This window comes from Dipodomys spectabilis, unplaced genomic scaffold (genome assembly GCF_019054845.1).
Source record: "Dipodomys spectabilis isolate Male_0828 unplaced genomic scaffold, ASM1905484v1 ptg000002l, whole genome shotgun sequence".
NCBI lineage: Eukaryota > Metazoa > Chordata > Mammalia > Rodentia > Heteromyidae > Dipodomys > Dipodomys spectabilis.
The window spans coordinates 45,357,333-45,373,122 of record NW_024870679.1 but is presented as its reverse complement, the minus strand read 5'-3'; the positions used below and the strand labels follow the sequence as shown (position 1 = coordinate 45,373,122).

The following is a 15,790-nucleotide window of genomic DNA, read 5'->3' as shown; positions in this document are numbered from 1 at the left end:
CTACCATCTTATCCATGCAACCTGAACTCTGAACTTGAGATTTTCTAAAGTCAAAGCAGCTGGGTAAAGTGCTATGTAAGTCCAGGAAATGCTATAAAAATTTGTATATTCTCTAGTGAGGAGATTTTTTTTCAGTCTTCAGATTCTCAGTAGGTTTCTGCCTCACACAAAAAAGAAGACAATTAGCCTGGCGCCAGTGGCTCACGCCTGTAATCCTAGCTACTCAGGAGGCTGAGATCTAAGGATCGCGGTTCAAAGCCAGCCTGGGCAGGAAAGTTCGTGAGACTCTTATCTCCAATAAACCGCTAGAAAATGGGAAGTGGTGCTGTAGCTCAAGCAGTAGAGCCCTCGCCTTGAGCTGAAGAGCACAGGGACAGCGCCCAAGCCCAGAGTTCAAGCCCCACGACCTACAAAAAAATAGAGACAATGACAGAGTAAGGGACAGAATAATGCTTCTAAGAGTTGTGTAGACCACTAAACTTGGGTCCAGTTGCTCATTAAAATTCCCTGAGCTGGGTGCTGGTGGCTCACGCCTGTAATCCTAGCTACTCAGGAGGCTGAGATCTGAGGATCGCAGTTCAAAGCCAACCAGAGCAGCAAAGTCCGTAAGACTCCTATCTCCAATAAACACCAGAAAACCAGATGTGGCGCTGTAGCTCAAGTGGTAGAGTGCTCGCATTGAGCTGAAGAGCTGAGGGACAGCGTCCAGGCCCAGAGTTCAAGCCCCATGACCGACAAAAAAATCTCCCTGAGTGGCTTCCCATCATACTAGCTCCCCATGTCACCCCTCTTTAGCCAGTGACTTCTCAGTACTCTGGATGTCCCAGGCACATTTTGGGGTACTCTCTGCCCCCTTTGTGGCAAAGAGATTAGGATGGCTTTTGCCTCTCGTCATGAAGATGTGTATAAAATACTACTCACAGGACTCCTCGGATTCCCCACTCACACCGTACCACCTCTCATGGGGTTAGTTTCTTCAGGTGCAGGACTTCTGACATCACGTACTTGGCTGTTGGTGTATCAAACATGTACAGTCTTTGTCCCCATACAAAGCTCCTAAAATCCTTGGAATTTCCCAAAGGATATGAGTATTATGACATTATTCAGAAGTAACCCCTTGTTAAGTACCAGACTAAATTTTCGTTTTCTGATTCCATTTCTCTTCCTGCTCAAACCCTCCTTTGGGCCTCAATAGCCTCCGCCCTCCTCATCCTTAGAAGTTGTCACAGATGCTTCCCAGAACATTCCAGAAGAGGAACCTGCAGAAAGCAAAGAACCTGTCATTGAGAAAGAAAAAGAAGAGGACAGTCCTTGTGATGCCAACTCAGAGATGCAGCAGATTTTGGCCCGGGTTCGCCAGAACTTTGGCAAAATCAACGTCGTGCCTCAGTTTTCTGGGGATGACCTGGCTCCTGTGGAGATATCAGACATAGAAGAAGAGCTGGAGAGCTTTTCTTCTGATGAGGAGGAGCAGGAGCCAGCAGTAGATGAGGAGGAGGAGGTGGAGGAAGGAGCTCTTCAGGAGTCCCCAGGAGAGCCAGTGGGAAATGACACCAAAGCAGTGATTAGAGCGCTGGACGAAAAGATTGCTAAATACCAGAAGTTTTTAAATAAAGCCAAAGCTAAAAAGTTTTCAGCAGTCAGGTAATAGCTTTCCATCTAATGAATTGCAATTTTTTCATTTCTTTGCCCAAAACTTGCTCGTAAAATGAGTGTTTTTGTTGTTATTGTTTTTTAGTACTAGGGTTTGAATCAGAGCATCAAGCTTGCTAGGCTGAACCATACTTCTAGTCCTTTGTTTTACTTTATTATTTCATATAGGATCTCTAATATTTTTGGTTTTTTTGTTTTTTTTTTTTTGTTTTTGGGGGGGGGGGGTCCGGTCGTGGGGCCTGAACTCTGGGCCTGGGCGCTGTCCCTTAGCTCTTCAGCTCAAGGCTAGCGCTCTACCATTTGAGCCACAGCGCCACTTCCGGCATTTTCTTCTTATGTGGTACTCAGGAATTGAACCCAGGGCCTCCTGCATGTGAGGCAAGCACTGTACCACTGAGCTATCTTCCCAGCCCCTCACTTCTGGGTTTTTTGGTAGTTAATTGTTGATAGTCTCAGGGACTTTTCCTGCCCTGGCTGGCTTTGAACTGTGATTCTCAGATCTCAGCCTCCAGAGTAGCTAGAATTATAGGTGTGAGCTAAGAAGAGTTTTTTAAGGGAATGTGTATCTATCTCTCAATTGCCTGATTTGGGCAGTTGAGAGGAATGGTAGGCAGCATGGTTACTTTGCCTTTCTCTTCCAGAATTCCCAAAGGGTTAAGTGAAAAGATTTTTGCAAAATATGAAGAACAAAAGAAAACACCTGAACAACAAAGAACATTTGAAGAAGATGTGGATGATACAGGTGAAGATTATTTATTTATTTAGAATAATTTGCATGTTTAGGATTTTTGGAAGCCTGAGTTTAAATTTCCAAATTAACTCTACTGTCCTCCATATAATATTCTATCTGGCTGATTTCCCTGGTTCCTCATCATATAAATTAGATTATTTTTCAACCCGCATATCTGTTGGTATTAAATTGGCAGTTCTGGAACTTTGCTTTTATTATCATTATCTTTTGTTGTTGGTAGTGGTTGTGGGGCTTGAACTCTGGGTCTGGGCTCTATCCCTGAGCTGTTCAGCTCAAGGCAAACGCTCTACCACTTGAGCCACAGCGCCACTTTTTGTTTTCTGGTGGTTAATTGGAGATGAGTGTTTCACCGACTTTCCTGCCTAGCTAGCTTTTGAACTGTAATCCTCAGATCACAACCTCCTGAGTAGCTAGGATTACAGGCATGAGCCACTGGGTACCCGGCTTCATCATTTATTTTTTTGTGCTGGTCTTAAGGCTTGGACTTGGGGCCTGGGCATTACCCTTGAGCTTTTGAGTTCAAGACTAGTGTTCTACCACTTGAACCACAGCTTTACTTTCAGTCTTTCTGGTGCTTAATTGGAGATGAGTCTCATACTCTCCTGTTGAGACTGGCTTCTAACCAGAATCCATAGACTCAGCCTCCTGAGCAGCTAGGATTACAGAAGTGAGCCACTAGCCTCTAGCTTAACATTAGTAACAGGATTAATCTTAAGAAACTAAAGAGAGTCTAATCAAAGTGGAGCAGGGTGTGTTGCATGTATTTTTCACTCCCTTAATTTTACTTACAGCTTCCATAGCAAGAGTGTATTTATCTAACACAAGAATGAACTGCCATGACCCAAAAGGTCTGTGTTGACCTGGTTCCCTCCCAGCATCCTACTTGCTCTTTGCTTTTCTTACCCACTCTATTCATCCTGGCCTTCCTCTTTCTGCTGGCCTATTATTAGCCTTTTTCTCCCTGTAAGACTCAAATTTTGAAAGACCTTTGTTTGCTTTTTTTCCCCCTTATGAATGTTTTGTTTTGTTTTGTTTTTTGTGTGTCTAGCACCCACCAAAAAGGGAAGAAAGCGGAAGGCACAGAGGGAAGAAGAACCTTCAAATAAAACTCAGAGGACAGTGACATCAAAGGAAGTACGTGTTTTGATTAATAAGAGCGACATTATAGGAAATAGAAGTCTAGTTCTCAAGACCTACTCTTTCTGAAACAAATATGCCCTGTAGCTGGATCCCAGGAATCCCATGACCTGGTTGAAGTTACTTAAAATTGGATCAGGGCGTGGCTCACTGGACAAGAGTCCTTAAGTACACATCTTGTATTTCAGGAATTCCTGAGCACTGATTTCAAACATAGGCTTATTGGCTGGAAGAGCTGTCTTGCATCATCCCAGCAAGATAATACAGAGCAGGCTAGGTTGGCAAGATCAGTGATCTCTATAAAGGGCAGCTTTGTAGCATGTGTGTGGAGCTATAGCAGCCCCTCTGGGGAGGGCAATAGTTTGTCAGGAATGCTTCAGAAAGGATTTAACCATTGGGTATCAGCAACCCTTTGTCTAGTTGTGATCAAAATACCTAGGATGACTTAAGAGAAATGAATTTGGCTCACAATTTTCAGTGGGTTCAGTCTTAGTTGCTAAGGAACTAAGCAGAACATAATGGCTTCAGGATTATATGCTAGGGAAAAATTGTTCACCTCATAGTGGACAGGAAGCAGAGAACAGTGATGGAAGGCTCTAGAGCAAGGACACATCCCAGTGGCCTTTCTTCAACCAAGCAGCAAGTTCCTCTACCTCCCAATAATCAGATTTTCCCTCCCATCAATGGATTAGCAGAACTCTTATAAGGGTATCATCTGGGCAAGTGGCACAAACACATCTAGAGGTATGTTTACTTATCTAGGCATTTCATCTCAGAACTAGTCTATCTGGTAGAAGGATCCACCAGATCCTTTATAGCTCTGCTTCTAACAGCTGTGGTGGAAATGCACAGGAAATAAAGCAGAAGTGAGAAACAGGACCCTTAAGGTGTATAGCTCTCGGTGTTTGATGGAGTTTTTTTCTTGTCATTTTTTTTTTGTTGTTACAGCGGAGGAGAGCAGAACGACAGCAACGATCCAAAAGAGTTGGTGTACGCTACTATGAAACACACAATGTGAAAAATAGAAACAGGAACAAGAAGAAGAGCAATGACTCAGAGGGACAAAAGCACAAACACAAAAAATTCAGACATAAGCAGTAACGTCTAAAAAGTTCTTTATTAACTTATACAAAAATAGTCAATTAAAGATTGTATTCATTTTCTTCATGTTCTGTTGTTATTACTAAGGCCACAGTGCGCTAGTTCTGAGGTTTAGAATTTGAAGCCATTACCAGTGCTACTGAGAACAAAGGTAGAGGCCTTCAGCATTAAGGTCTGCTATCCAGTCCGATGGCACTTCAGGGACTTCAGATGGTCTTGGGTTCTTTGAGACTCTGCCTTTCCACTATGTCTACAGAAACAGGTGGTCTGTAGAATGCCATTGCCTTTTTGCTGCAAGTACAGGTTTGGGACAAATGCACACAGGACTAGGCTTTACAGTATGAGGGGAAAGCTCTGGTAACTTTTCAGTTCATTGAGCGTGTTAGGTGGGCTCATTAGGACGTTATTGCATTATTGTGGAAGTCATAGAACCAGCAGATCTCAAAGAAGAGTTCTTTCCCAAGAAGTTGGCAGCACAGGCAGGTCACTTTAGTGAACACTTAAAGTTCCTTAGGATACCTGGTTATGGTTAAAGTGGTGCCTTCCAATTTGAATTAAGTGGGGGGGCATGCTTGACTTAGAAAGCAGCTGTTCTGTAGGATCAGTTCTTCCAAAGAGCCTTGGAGCCCTGAACAGGAAAGATGACATCAAAGCTCTACCAAGGAGTGAGCCTTCTGCCCCTCTTCAGAGGATATTGAGTGCCTGTCTGAGGCATCCCATCTGAATGGAATGCTTTGGCTTAGTGCTGACAGCAGTACTTAGATAAAACTTGGTGAATGGTGGGTGTCACCCAGCTTGCTGCCCTGAATAAAGATATAAGTTGTTCATTTACTCTCAGTCTATAAAAGATGTCTTCAGGGTATAGCCTGACAATTAGTAATTAGAACTGCATGTGAGATGTGGTATATTAAAACAGCTAATTGGGGGTGTGGATCAGGGTTTGATAGTTTGCAGAACAAGATACAAGTGCATTTGTGGTTGGGGGAGCTGAGGTGCAGAGCTCAAAAAATACTGGGACTTTGATTGCCAGCAGTTACTTTTTATATAGCCATGAGTTCTGCTGCTTTCTAATCTAGGCGAGAAAATTGAGGCACGCGAAATCTTGTTTACTCAGCGGATAGAGATAAGCTGACACAGTATAACCACAGCTTGGAAATGAGATTAAAACTTGCCTTAGAGTAGGAATGAAAGTGGAGGGACAGGCCAGAGAACCCAAGTTAGAGTACAAGGTGAACTGAACCAAACATTTGAGGGACAGGAGCAGTTTCTTTGTCCAGAAGGGGCTGGTAAGGAATGCTGATGGGAAAGCAGTTGCCTCCTAAGTTACTATTTCAGTTGACAGTCCCCATTGTGGCTGTGAGCTGAATACTAGAACCAGGGTTCTCCACTTTCCATTGTCCAACTAGGAGCCTGGCTGCCAGACCTGAGGGATTTTACAACACTGGGGCAATAGCATGACTTCTGACAAATGCATAGGTGATGATCTCAGGAGGGGAGGGCTTGTTCACTAAGGAAACTAGCTTTTAATTACAAAGAGCTGTGGTGGGGTAGTAGCTTTCACTGAGACCCATATGGAAATTATCACTTCTTTGGTGCGATAATGCCTTCCAGTTGGGCCTGAAAAACAAAAGCAAATTCTGTTAATACTTGAAGCTTGCAGCGTGACACATAGCTGAAAAGGTGATAGAAGTCTGGGAAGAAAACTCCAAATGATATCCTCAATTGTTCTTTGTCCTTTAATTTCCAATTTTGTATTTTCTAGATTAGCTGGCTTCTGGTATGGCATATAGTCTTGCTAGGTTAGGGATACAAGAGCACCTAGTTTCCACGCTAATGGCTTAGTGTATAATAGCACTGAAAAAGAAATTGAATAAAAGTTGTTGAAATAGTGGTTTTTTTGCATTGCTCAGATTTTAGGCCTGAATATGTCTGTTAAGTTAAACAGTTGGCTGGCTAGTTCAGGATCCTGAGAGCTCTTTTGGGACCAGAGTTTTGGGAAACAGCAAATTATCAGCCACTAAGACAACTTGACACCCAATTAGAGAAAATTACTACCAGTGAGCAGGGAGCTGTCCATCTTGTACATAAGACACTTGGGAGTTACTCTGCTTCTCTGGCAGCCAAAGCAGTAATTTACTATCAGGGTATGTGGACAGATCTTTAAGTAGGTCTGTCTAAGGAACAGCAAACAGTGCTTTATTTGCAGTGCAGCTTTGAGCCAATAAAAATAACTCACTTGTAAAGAATCCTTCACCCTGGGGATTACAAGGTTGTCTTTGAATGTTAAGGTATTGAGCTTTGCTCTTGTTGTGGATACTGTAGGGGGGAACTGAGGAACTGGGATTTGTGACAGAAGAATGTGGCAGATAAAGGCATGTGGCAAATAGCAAAACAGCTTCAGAGGCTGTTGAGTAAACAGTCACATCTGGCTGTGAACATGTGTCACTTTTGTTTCTGTTAAACTCTTCTGCAACAAGAAAGTCTCTGTCATCTGCTGGTGGTTAATACAAAGCTGCCTTTTTCAACTGGTCAGACTTTGGGGATTGGAGAGCCATTATGCCTGCCAATGTCAAGAACTTAAGCTTTCTTTTTTTTTGTCAGTCATGGGGCTTGAACTCTGGGCCTGGGCACTGTCCCTGTGCTCTTCAGCTCAAGGCGAGCGCTCTACCACTTGAGCTACAGCTCCACTTCCGGTTTTCTAGTGGTTTATTGGAGATAGGAGTCTCAGGGTCTTTCCTGCCGGGGCTGACTTTGAACCGAGATCCTCAGATCTCAGCCTCCTGAGTAGCTAGGATTACAGGCGTGAGCCACCGGTGCCTGGCCAAGAACGTAAGCTTTCTGCAAGGCCAGTGCCATAGGGGGAAAACTGCTCAACATAAATAGGCCATGTATTTAGAAGAGTAATGTTCACACCTCACCAAGCCCCAGAATAGATTCTTCACACCTTGAAATGGATGATTGGACCTCGACCCCATGGTTTGTTTTTTTGGTTGGTCCTGGGGCTAGAGCTCACGGCCTTGGTGCTATTCCTGAGATTTTTGTCTCAAGGCTAGCACTCTGCCACTTTGAGCCACAGCACCACTTCCAGTTTTGTTAATTGGAGAAGAGAGTCTCATGAACTTTCCTGCCCAGGCTGGCTTTGAACCATGATCCCCAGATCTCAACATCCTGAGTAGCTAGGATTACAGACATGAGCCTTATTCAGTCTTTTTCTCTGTGTGTGTGCTGGTACTGGGGCTTGTACTCAAGGCCTGGGTGCCATCCCTTAGTTTTTTTACTCAACGCCAGCATTTTACTACTGGAACCATAGCTTCAATTCTGGCTTTTGGTGGTTACTTGGAGGTAAGATTCTCATGGACTTCCTACCTGGTCTGGCCTTTCAACTTCCTGAGTAGCTAGTATTACAGGCATGAACCACAGGCTCTTGACTTTTCAGCTGATCATAAGTGGGCCATAAATTTGTGAGCACGAGAATGCAGGTCAGGGCTCAGCCTTTGAAAAGCTTGGGGTCTGAACACCTGTGGTTCAGTCCTCCCTGCAGAAGCCTCAGTTGAATAAAAACATGCCACCAGCAAGGAAGCTCAGAAGAACTAATTACAGCTCTGTTCCTCTGACTACACACCTGGAAAAGGATCCCAAGTGTTTCTTCCTCTCAAGATCCTTCCTTGCTCACTTGCTCGTCCGTCTGGCCTTCCCTACTTTTGCCTTGGGTCCTGCTTCAGTAGATGCCAATGACAGAGCATTTTCCTCAAAATACTAGAGATCTGGCCCATGAAAGAAAGCTCCAAAGATCAGCTTTAAAGAGTGTTAGCTCCACATTTTTTGTGTTTGCTGGTACTGGGGCTTGAACCTGAGTACTGTCCCTTAGCTTTTTCACCCAAGGTTGGTACTCTACACCACATACGCTACAGTTCCACTTCCCAATATTCTCTCTCTTCTAGAAACTGTCCACTGGAGAGCCAGGGTGTGGTGCCATAGTGGGGATAAGTTGAGAATACAGTCCCTTCCACAGTTTAGAGGGACAGAGAACTCGAGTAATAAGCCCTCACCTGTGCCCCAAATCAGTCTCCCTATCTCTCTGCAGTGCCTGTGGACCAACATTTAAAGCCTTGGGTGAGCTATGAAGTGGCTCAAGTAGAACACTTGTTTAACAAACACAAGGTGCCAAGTTCAAACCCCGGTATGCCCAAAAGTAAAAATGAAAACCATATATGAAACTGGATCCAATGGTCTGGCCTGGGAAGCAGGGTGGGGTACTTCCCACCTGGGGCCTGTTCCTCCATGTACCTTCAGCTGCTGATTTGTCCGCTTTAGGAACTGAATCTCCTCATTGTGTTTCTTCTCTTCCACCTGTCTTCTCTCACTCTCCCGTTTCTCAGTGGCCTCGCATTTAGCTTTCTGCTCATTCACTTGCCTCTCCAGATCTCTCTTCTCAGTCTCTAAATCTGCAATCTAAGGACAAAATGCCCAGTCATCCTGAGAAGTTGCCAACTGGGAAGTTGTAAGGACCTGGGGGTGGGAGGACAGGATTTGGGACACAGTTGTCCAACTCCAGACATTGTCAGATACCTACTGCCACCCAGTGGGGGGTCTGTGATCAGCACAAAGTGGCCTCAGACAAGATCACCAGGCTAGACTGAAAGCAAGAGGCCTCACTGAAGTGGTGCAGGTCCAGAGCAGCCTAAAGGCCAGAATTCAGTGCTGCAAGGACAATCAGGCCAGGAGATGGGACAGAAGAGTCTCAGGGCCAATAGATCATGATGAACCCCACTCACTTTCCTCTCCATGTCTGATTTCCCCTGTTCAGCCTGCAGGGCCTTCCTCATGCCAAATGCCACGCTGCTCTCATACAAGGTCTGGTAGGCAGCAATGGTCATGCGGATCTCATCCCGGACTCGGAGCAGCAGCAGCCCCCTCTCCGCACAGTTGATGGTGACCTCCCGGATCAGCTCATCTTCCAGTGTGCAAAGGGGAGAACAGAGAAAATGAAGGGCAGGAAAGTATACATTTTCTACTGTCAACCATCCTACTTGTTGGGAAGGGCTCTAGGGTGTGTCCTTAGGTCTCAGGGAGAGTACATTCCATACCCCAAGAAGCCTGGTCATGCAGATGCTCCACTGAACTCTGCATTTCGAAGAACAGCCAGCAAGATACCAGTAAAGAAATCTGACCTTTTCATTGGGAATATGGTGGTATTTTAATTCAGCAGTCCCTTTGGCCAGATTGATTTGGAAAGCAGGGTCTAGATCTTGCCTCCATCTTTCTATAAACATCTGGAGGGAAAACCCCACCCATGCTGAGGCTGAGGGAAGCCTTCAGCTGCCCTGGAGTTTGGAGGTGTTTTGCAGATCAGAGTCCACATGCCAGCAAAACTAGACTGAGTGGCATATTAGCACCAGCACTCAAGATAGCACATCTTCTTAAATCTCTTGTATCTGTTGATTAACTGAAAGCCAATGTTGATGGATGAATGGATATATATAGGACATGAATTTTTCTGATTAAAAATTAACTGCAAAGCCGGACACCAGTGGCTCATGCCTATAACTCACTACTTGGGAGGCTGAGATCTGAGGATCATGGTTCAAAGCCAACCCAAGCAGGAAAGTCTGTGAGACTCTCATCTCCAAATCAGCCACCAGAAAACTGGAAGTGGCGCTGTGTCTCAAGTGCAGAGTGCTCGCCTTGAGCTGAAGAGTTCAGGGACAGCACCCTGGGCCAGAGTTCAAGCTCCACAACTGACAAAAGATGATACAACTGGCCGGGCGCCAGTGGCTCACACCTATAATCCTAGCTACTCAGGAGACTGAGATCTGAGGATCACAGTTCAAAGCCAGCCCAGGCAGGAAAGCCCATGAGCCCTAACCTTGAGCTGAAGAACTGAGAGACAGCACCCAGGCCCAGAGGTTTTTTTTTTTTTTTTTTTAAGTGCATGCTTATTATAGAAATCTTTGTAAACATTAAGATTTAAGTGGAAAGTTCTTGTCTTACTCCAAGTATCTGCTCAGGAATAAGGAACCTAGGTTTCCAAGAATACAGTGACTGTCAGATGGGCTACTGGTATGAGACCTTGGGAGGGGAAGAGGGTTCATTTAGTAGTTGCTGAGTAAGTCAGACAAAGATGGGGTAGGTTTCAACTTGGGGGTGCTCAGGGCTTGGATTTGTGCTGAAGGAGAAGAGAAGGAGGCAGGAGGATGTATAGTACTCACCAAAACACTGTGAGTAGAGCTCTCTGCGGACAGGGCAGATGCCCGTCTCCCTGGCCTGTCGCTGCTGCAGCTTCAGGTCCAGTTGTTCCTGGAGATGTACCACGTCCATCCTGGTGCTGGGGGTGCTGGACACCTGCTGGATCCATAGCTGCGTGTCTTCCACCCACTCCCTGTGGCACAGACACAGCCAGAATGAGCAGAATGAAAACTTACAGATGTCAGAGGGCCTGAAAAGCTCTTAGCCTGAGCAGGAGTGAGAGCTCTGCTACCAGCCCTTTAGAGTCTCTCCCTCTCTCTTGGAGTATGAGCTTCAAAGTAACACCCACTATGCTATCTCCCCCAGGGACTCTACCTCAGGGCTGGGTGGGTGAGGTCACCTTCCACAGGTCCTCCAATCCACCACTATTCCACATCTTACTCTCCTAGCATGGTGAGAAGGGACTTACAGTCCTGCTGCTTGATCTGAACAGAAGGCCCACAAGACACCATAAACCTTGGGTGTGTCAGAAAGAAGCACATGTATGTTAGGAGCAGTGAGGGTCTTGGACATTGTGCTAGAGCCATGCCAGGTTCCAGAATGACAAGGGAGCTAGCTTTTGTGCTGTTATTGATGGGAGGAAATCAAGTGACAAATCAAGCCCCTCCCTTAACATCCATCTGAGAGATGACACTCACTTCTGGTTTCTCTACTTCACAGCCTTATAAAGGTCACATGTGCTACACAGGACTGCAGAAGTAAAGCCAGGCAAGGGAGCATGTTAAAGAGGGGCTCTAAAAGAGGAAAGGACATGAGCAATGCCTACACGGGTAATGAAAAGGAGAGAACATGAGAACAGTAACTGTCAAGGCCCTGAAGTGATTAAGGTGTTTCAGAAATCGTGTGATGGCCCTTTTGGCTTTAGCACAGTGAACAGGATGGAAGATAAAGTGATGAGAACAGGGATAGGTCATAGGCCACATCATGTCATGTCTTCTAGGCATTGTAAGGACTTTGCATTATTATTTATTATTATTATTTCTATTTTGCCAGTCCTGGGACTTGAACTCAGAGCCTGGGCACTGTCCCTGAGCTTCTTCTGCTCAAGGCTAGCACTCTACCACTTGAGCCACAACACTACTCCTGTCTGGCTTTTTCTGCTTATGTGGTACTGAGGAATTGAACCCAGGGCTTCATGCATGCTAGGCAAGCACTCTACCACTAAGCCACATTCCCAGCCTGCATTCTATTACTACTATTATATTTATTTTTATTCTTTTTTGCTGGTTCTAGGGCTTGAACTCAGGACCTGGGCTCTGTCCCTGAGCTGCTTTTGCTCAAGGCTAGCACTCTACCACTTGAACCACAGCTCCACTTCTGGCTTTGTGTGTGTGTGTGTGTGTGTGTGTGTGTGTGGTTAATTGGAGATAAGAGTGTCACAGATTTTTTTTTTTTGCTTGGTCATGGGGCTTGAATTCTGGGCCTAGGTGCTGTTCCTCAGCTCTTCAGCTTAAGACTAGCACTGTATCACTTGAGCCACAGAGCCACTTTCAGTTTTCTGGTAGTTAAATGAAGAGTCTCACAGACTTTCCTGTCTGGACTGGCTTTCAACTGTGATCCTCAGATCTCAGCCTACTGTATAGCTAGAATTACAGGCATGAGCCATCGGCACCCAGCAACAGGATTTCTTATCCAGGCTGGCTTTGAGCCATGATCCTCAGATCTCAGCCTCCTGAGTAGCTAGGATTACAGGTTTGAGCCATTGGTGCCCAGCTATGATTTTACATTTTAGAGTCTGTTGATATGACTTGTGGTTAAGGTGTTGAGGACAGAGTTCAGGAGCAGAGTGGAACCAGGGTTTACCAACATGAAGCCACTGCAGCAGTGCAGGTAGCAAACAGTAGGAACAAGATGGCAGAGGCAGGGGACAATTAGGTAGATGGACTTGAGAGATCATATGAAGCTGGAGTAAAAGAAAATTGTTTTTTGTTTTTTTTTTTGGTCCAGTCATGGGGCCTGAACTCTGGCCCTGGGCACTGTCCCTCAGCTCTTCAGCTCAAGGCTAGCGCTCTACCACTTGAGCCACAGCGCCACTTCTGGCTTTTTTCTTTTTGCTTATGTGGTGCTGAGGAATCGAACCCAGGGCCTCTGGCATGCAAGGCATGCGCTCTACCACTGAGCCACCTAAAAGAAAATTGTTAAAGGAAAAGAAGTATTGTGTGAGAATTCAAAAGCAATGAAAGGAATAGTCAGGGTGGTACATGCCTGTGATTCTAGCACTCAAGAGTCAGACCCAAAGGATTATGAGTTTGAAATCAGCCTGAATCACATAGCAAGACCCTGTCTCAAGAAAAAGAAGAAAAAAAAAAAAACACAAATAAATGAAGCCAGGCACCAGTAGCTCAGGCCTGTAATCCTAGCTACTCAAAAGGCTGGGGATCTGAAGAATACAGTTTGAAGCCTTCCAGAACAGAAAAGACCACTTTAATCTCCAATTCATCATAAAGCTGGAAGAGCTGTGGCCCAAGTGGTAGAGCACTAGCCTTAAACAAAAAAGCACATCGACAGTCCTCAGTCTCTGAGTTTTAGCCCCAGAACCAGCACAAAAATAACCCCCAAAACAGACAAAAAATTACCAAGCAGGGCTAGGAAGGTGCTCAGTGGTAGAGTGCTTGCCTTGCATGCATGAGGTCCTGGGTTGGATTTCTCAGCACCACATAAACAGAAAAAGATAGAAGTGGCACTGTGGCTCAAGTGGTAGAGTGCTAGCCTTGAGCTGAAGAGCTGAGGGACAGCGTCCAGGCCCATAGTTCAGTCCCCATGACCGACCCCCCCCCCAAAAAAAAAAAATTACCAAGCACTAGTGGCTTAAGCCTGTAATCTTAGCCACTCAGGAGGCTGAGATCTGAAAGATCAAAGTTTGAAGCCAGCCTGGAAGTAAAGTGCATGAGACTTATCTCCATTTGTCCAGCAAGAAGCTAGAAGTGGAGGTTTGGCTCAAGTGGTAGAACACTAGCCTTGGAAAAGTACAAGGTCCTGAGTCAAGTCCTAGTACTACACACACACACACACACACACAGAGCAATAACAAAAAAGAAGCAGTGAAAGAGGTCTGTTCTCTTAGAAAAAGACAAAAGATAGTATGACATGCTGGTTGAAGAAACAAAACATTGTGATTCAGTTTATACACATCACATTGAGAATGTTGGAAATCTTGAAGAAGACAATGAGGAAGAAATTGAGTTTATAGTGGAGTTTAGAGGAGAGGGCAGTGTTGTAAAAACACACTTGGGAACCATCAGTGTATAGATAGCATCAAAAGTCATGAGTCTGGCTAAGGACAATTAGAAAATAAGAGCAGACTGAAGCTTCTCCTGCGGGAGCTAGGGGACACTATGAGGAAATTAGAGCCAGGCACAGTGGCAGACTGCCTCTCCCCATGCTCCTCAGTTGTGGGATATAAAAGCCTGAGTCTTTTTTTTTTGGGGGGGGGGGTCCGGTTGTGGGGCCTGAGCTCTGGGCCTGGGCTGTCCCTCAGCTCTTCAGCTCAAGGCTAGCACTCTACCACTTGAGCCACAGCGCCACTTCCAGCTTTTTTCTTTTTGCTTATGTGGTGCTGAGGAATCGAACCCAGGGCCTCGAGCATGCAAGGCAAGCGCTCTACCACTGAGCCACCTTCCCAGCCCCCTGAGTCTATATATATATATATATATCAGTTGTGGGGCTTGAACCCTCAGCCTGGGCGCTGTCCCTCAGTTCTTCAGCTCAAGGTTAGCACTCTACCACTTGAGCCACAGTGCCACTTCTGGCTTTTTCTGCTTATGTGGTGCTGAGGAATCCAACCCAGGGCCTCATGCATGCAAGGCAACTCTACCACTGAGCCACCTACCCAGCACAAAAGCCTGAGTCTTACTCCTACTTTTTTACCTTGGTGGAAGGATGGCATTCAAGATTTCTTCTGCCTGTTTGGTAGGATCTGGGACACAGGAGGTTGCTCCAAGCTTGGCCTTGGGTGGTTGTGGGACCGGGCCTGAGGGTCCAGGCTGCTGAGGGCTGACTTTCAGTGGCCGAGCCTAAGAAGGAGAGGAAGGCACATCTGAGGGTAGATGATAGTTGAGGCACTCTGGATTGCTCCACATCTCCTCTGCCATCCCTCCCCATTCCCACTTTCCCCATTCATCTTCCCAGTAGAAATGTCTCAGAGCTGACGGAGGCTATGAAAGGTCTCAGATTCCAAACTGCCCCCCCCCCCCCCCCCCCCCCGCAAAAAAAAAAAAAAAAGATGTCACTGACATGAGTGATCTAGGCCTCCTCTCTCACCCCTCTTGTGATGGGAAAATCACTATCTGATGGACATGGCTACTACCATGAGCAGCAGAGCTCCATCCATCTCCCTGAGTTAGCTCTTTCATCCTAAATCTGTCCTCTGGGTCACACTTACATTCGGACTTCTCAGATCATTCTTCCACACTCCTTCCCAGATGCAATTCCTTTTACTGCCAGTCACTACCATCCCTGTCCCTTGAGATTCCCGACCCTCAGGGTCCCGACCTTTCTGCATGGGAACTTCCAGGCTGAGTCATCCTCCTGAGAGTTGCCCTTACCTTGGGGCTCCGTTTTTCCGTATTCCGGCTCACCAACACTGGGGTGTCATACTTCAGCAGGGAATCCGCTGGGGGGATCATGGCGGCGGCCGGGGTAGCAGCCCAGCAGTGGCCCCTCCAGTCAGGGCCTTGTTTGCCGTCACCATGGAAACCCCTTCTTGGCCGGGGCGGGGCTTCGGAGAGGGGCGGGGCCAGCCGTCCATGAGTTTCCTTTTTACCCCAAACCTCTGATATACATGGTTTCTTAGGGGCTTTGATTCTGGAGGAAGCCCAGGTACTATTGGATGCCAGGAGAACAAGGGTTCGAGTCCCTACGCTGGGCCTAATTCCCAATGTGAGTGGGGCTGGGCAATTCACA

At 46.1% G+C, this 15,790-nt stretch overlaps 2 protein-coding genes across 2 annotated transcripts in view; one reads left to right on the top strand and one right to left on the bottom strand.

Moving 5' to 3' along the window:
- The window catches only part of Gnl2 (G protein nucleolar 2), a 30,691-nt gene extending 25,983 nt beyond the window's left edge, over positions 1–4,708 (top strand). Inside the window, exons 13-16 of the mRNA XM_042675372.1 lie at positions 1,196–1,644; positions 2,295–2,395; positions 3,453–3,538; positions 4,490–4,708. Coding sequence (XP_042531306.1) covers positions 1,196–1,644; positions 2,295–2,395; positions 3,453–3,538; positions 4,490–4,642 — 789 coding nt within the window. The 3' untranslated portion in view covers positions 4,643–4,708. The remainder of the gene's footprint in view (positions 1–1,195; positions 1,645–2,294; positions 2,396–3,452; positions 3,539–4,489) is intronic.
- Positions 4,709–5,915: 1,207 nt separating this feature from the next.
- On the bottom strand, positions 5,916–15,570 carry Dnali1 (dynein axonemal light intermediate chain 1). Its single transcript, XM_042675374.1, has 6 exons — positions 15,433–15,570; positions 14,756–14,901; positions 10,852–11,021; positions 9,418–9,596; positions 8,930–9,094; positions 5,916–6,259 (listed from the first exon to the last, which is right to left on the bottom strand). Exons 1-6 carry the CDS (start codon positions 15,511–15,513, stop codon positions 6,224–6,226), a joined length of 777 nt encoding a protein of 258 aa, XP_042531308.1. The 5' UTR covers positions 15,514–15,570; the 3' UTR covers positions 5,916–6,223.
- Positions 15,571–15,790: the final 220 nt, after the last annotated feature.

Bases quoted from the DNA above. Each gene is read 5' to 3' on its own strand.
- Dnali1 (XM_042675374.1), bottom strand. From the start codon at position 15,513: ATGATCCCCCCAGCGGATTCCCTGCTGAAGTATGACACCCCAGTGTTG. The intron at 9,597-10,851 runs GTGAGTACTATA...GCACACTGGAAG, and splicing joins GCTCTACTCACAGTGTTTTG to ATGAGCTGATCCGGGAGGTC. The intron at 6,260-8,929 runs GTACATGGAGGA...TTTGTTTTTCAG, and splicing joins GGACAAATCAGCAGCTGAAG to GCCCAACTGGAAGGCATTAT.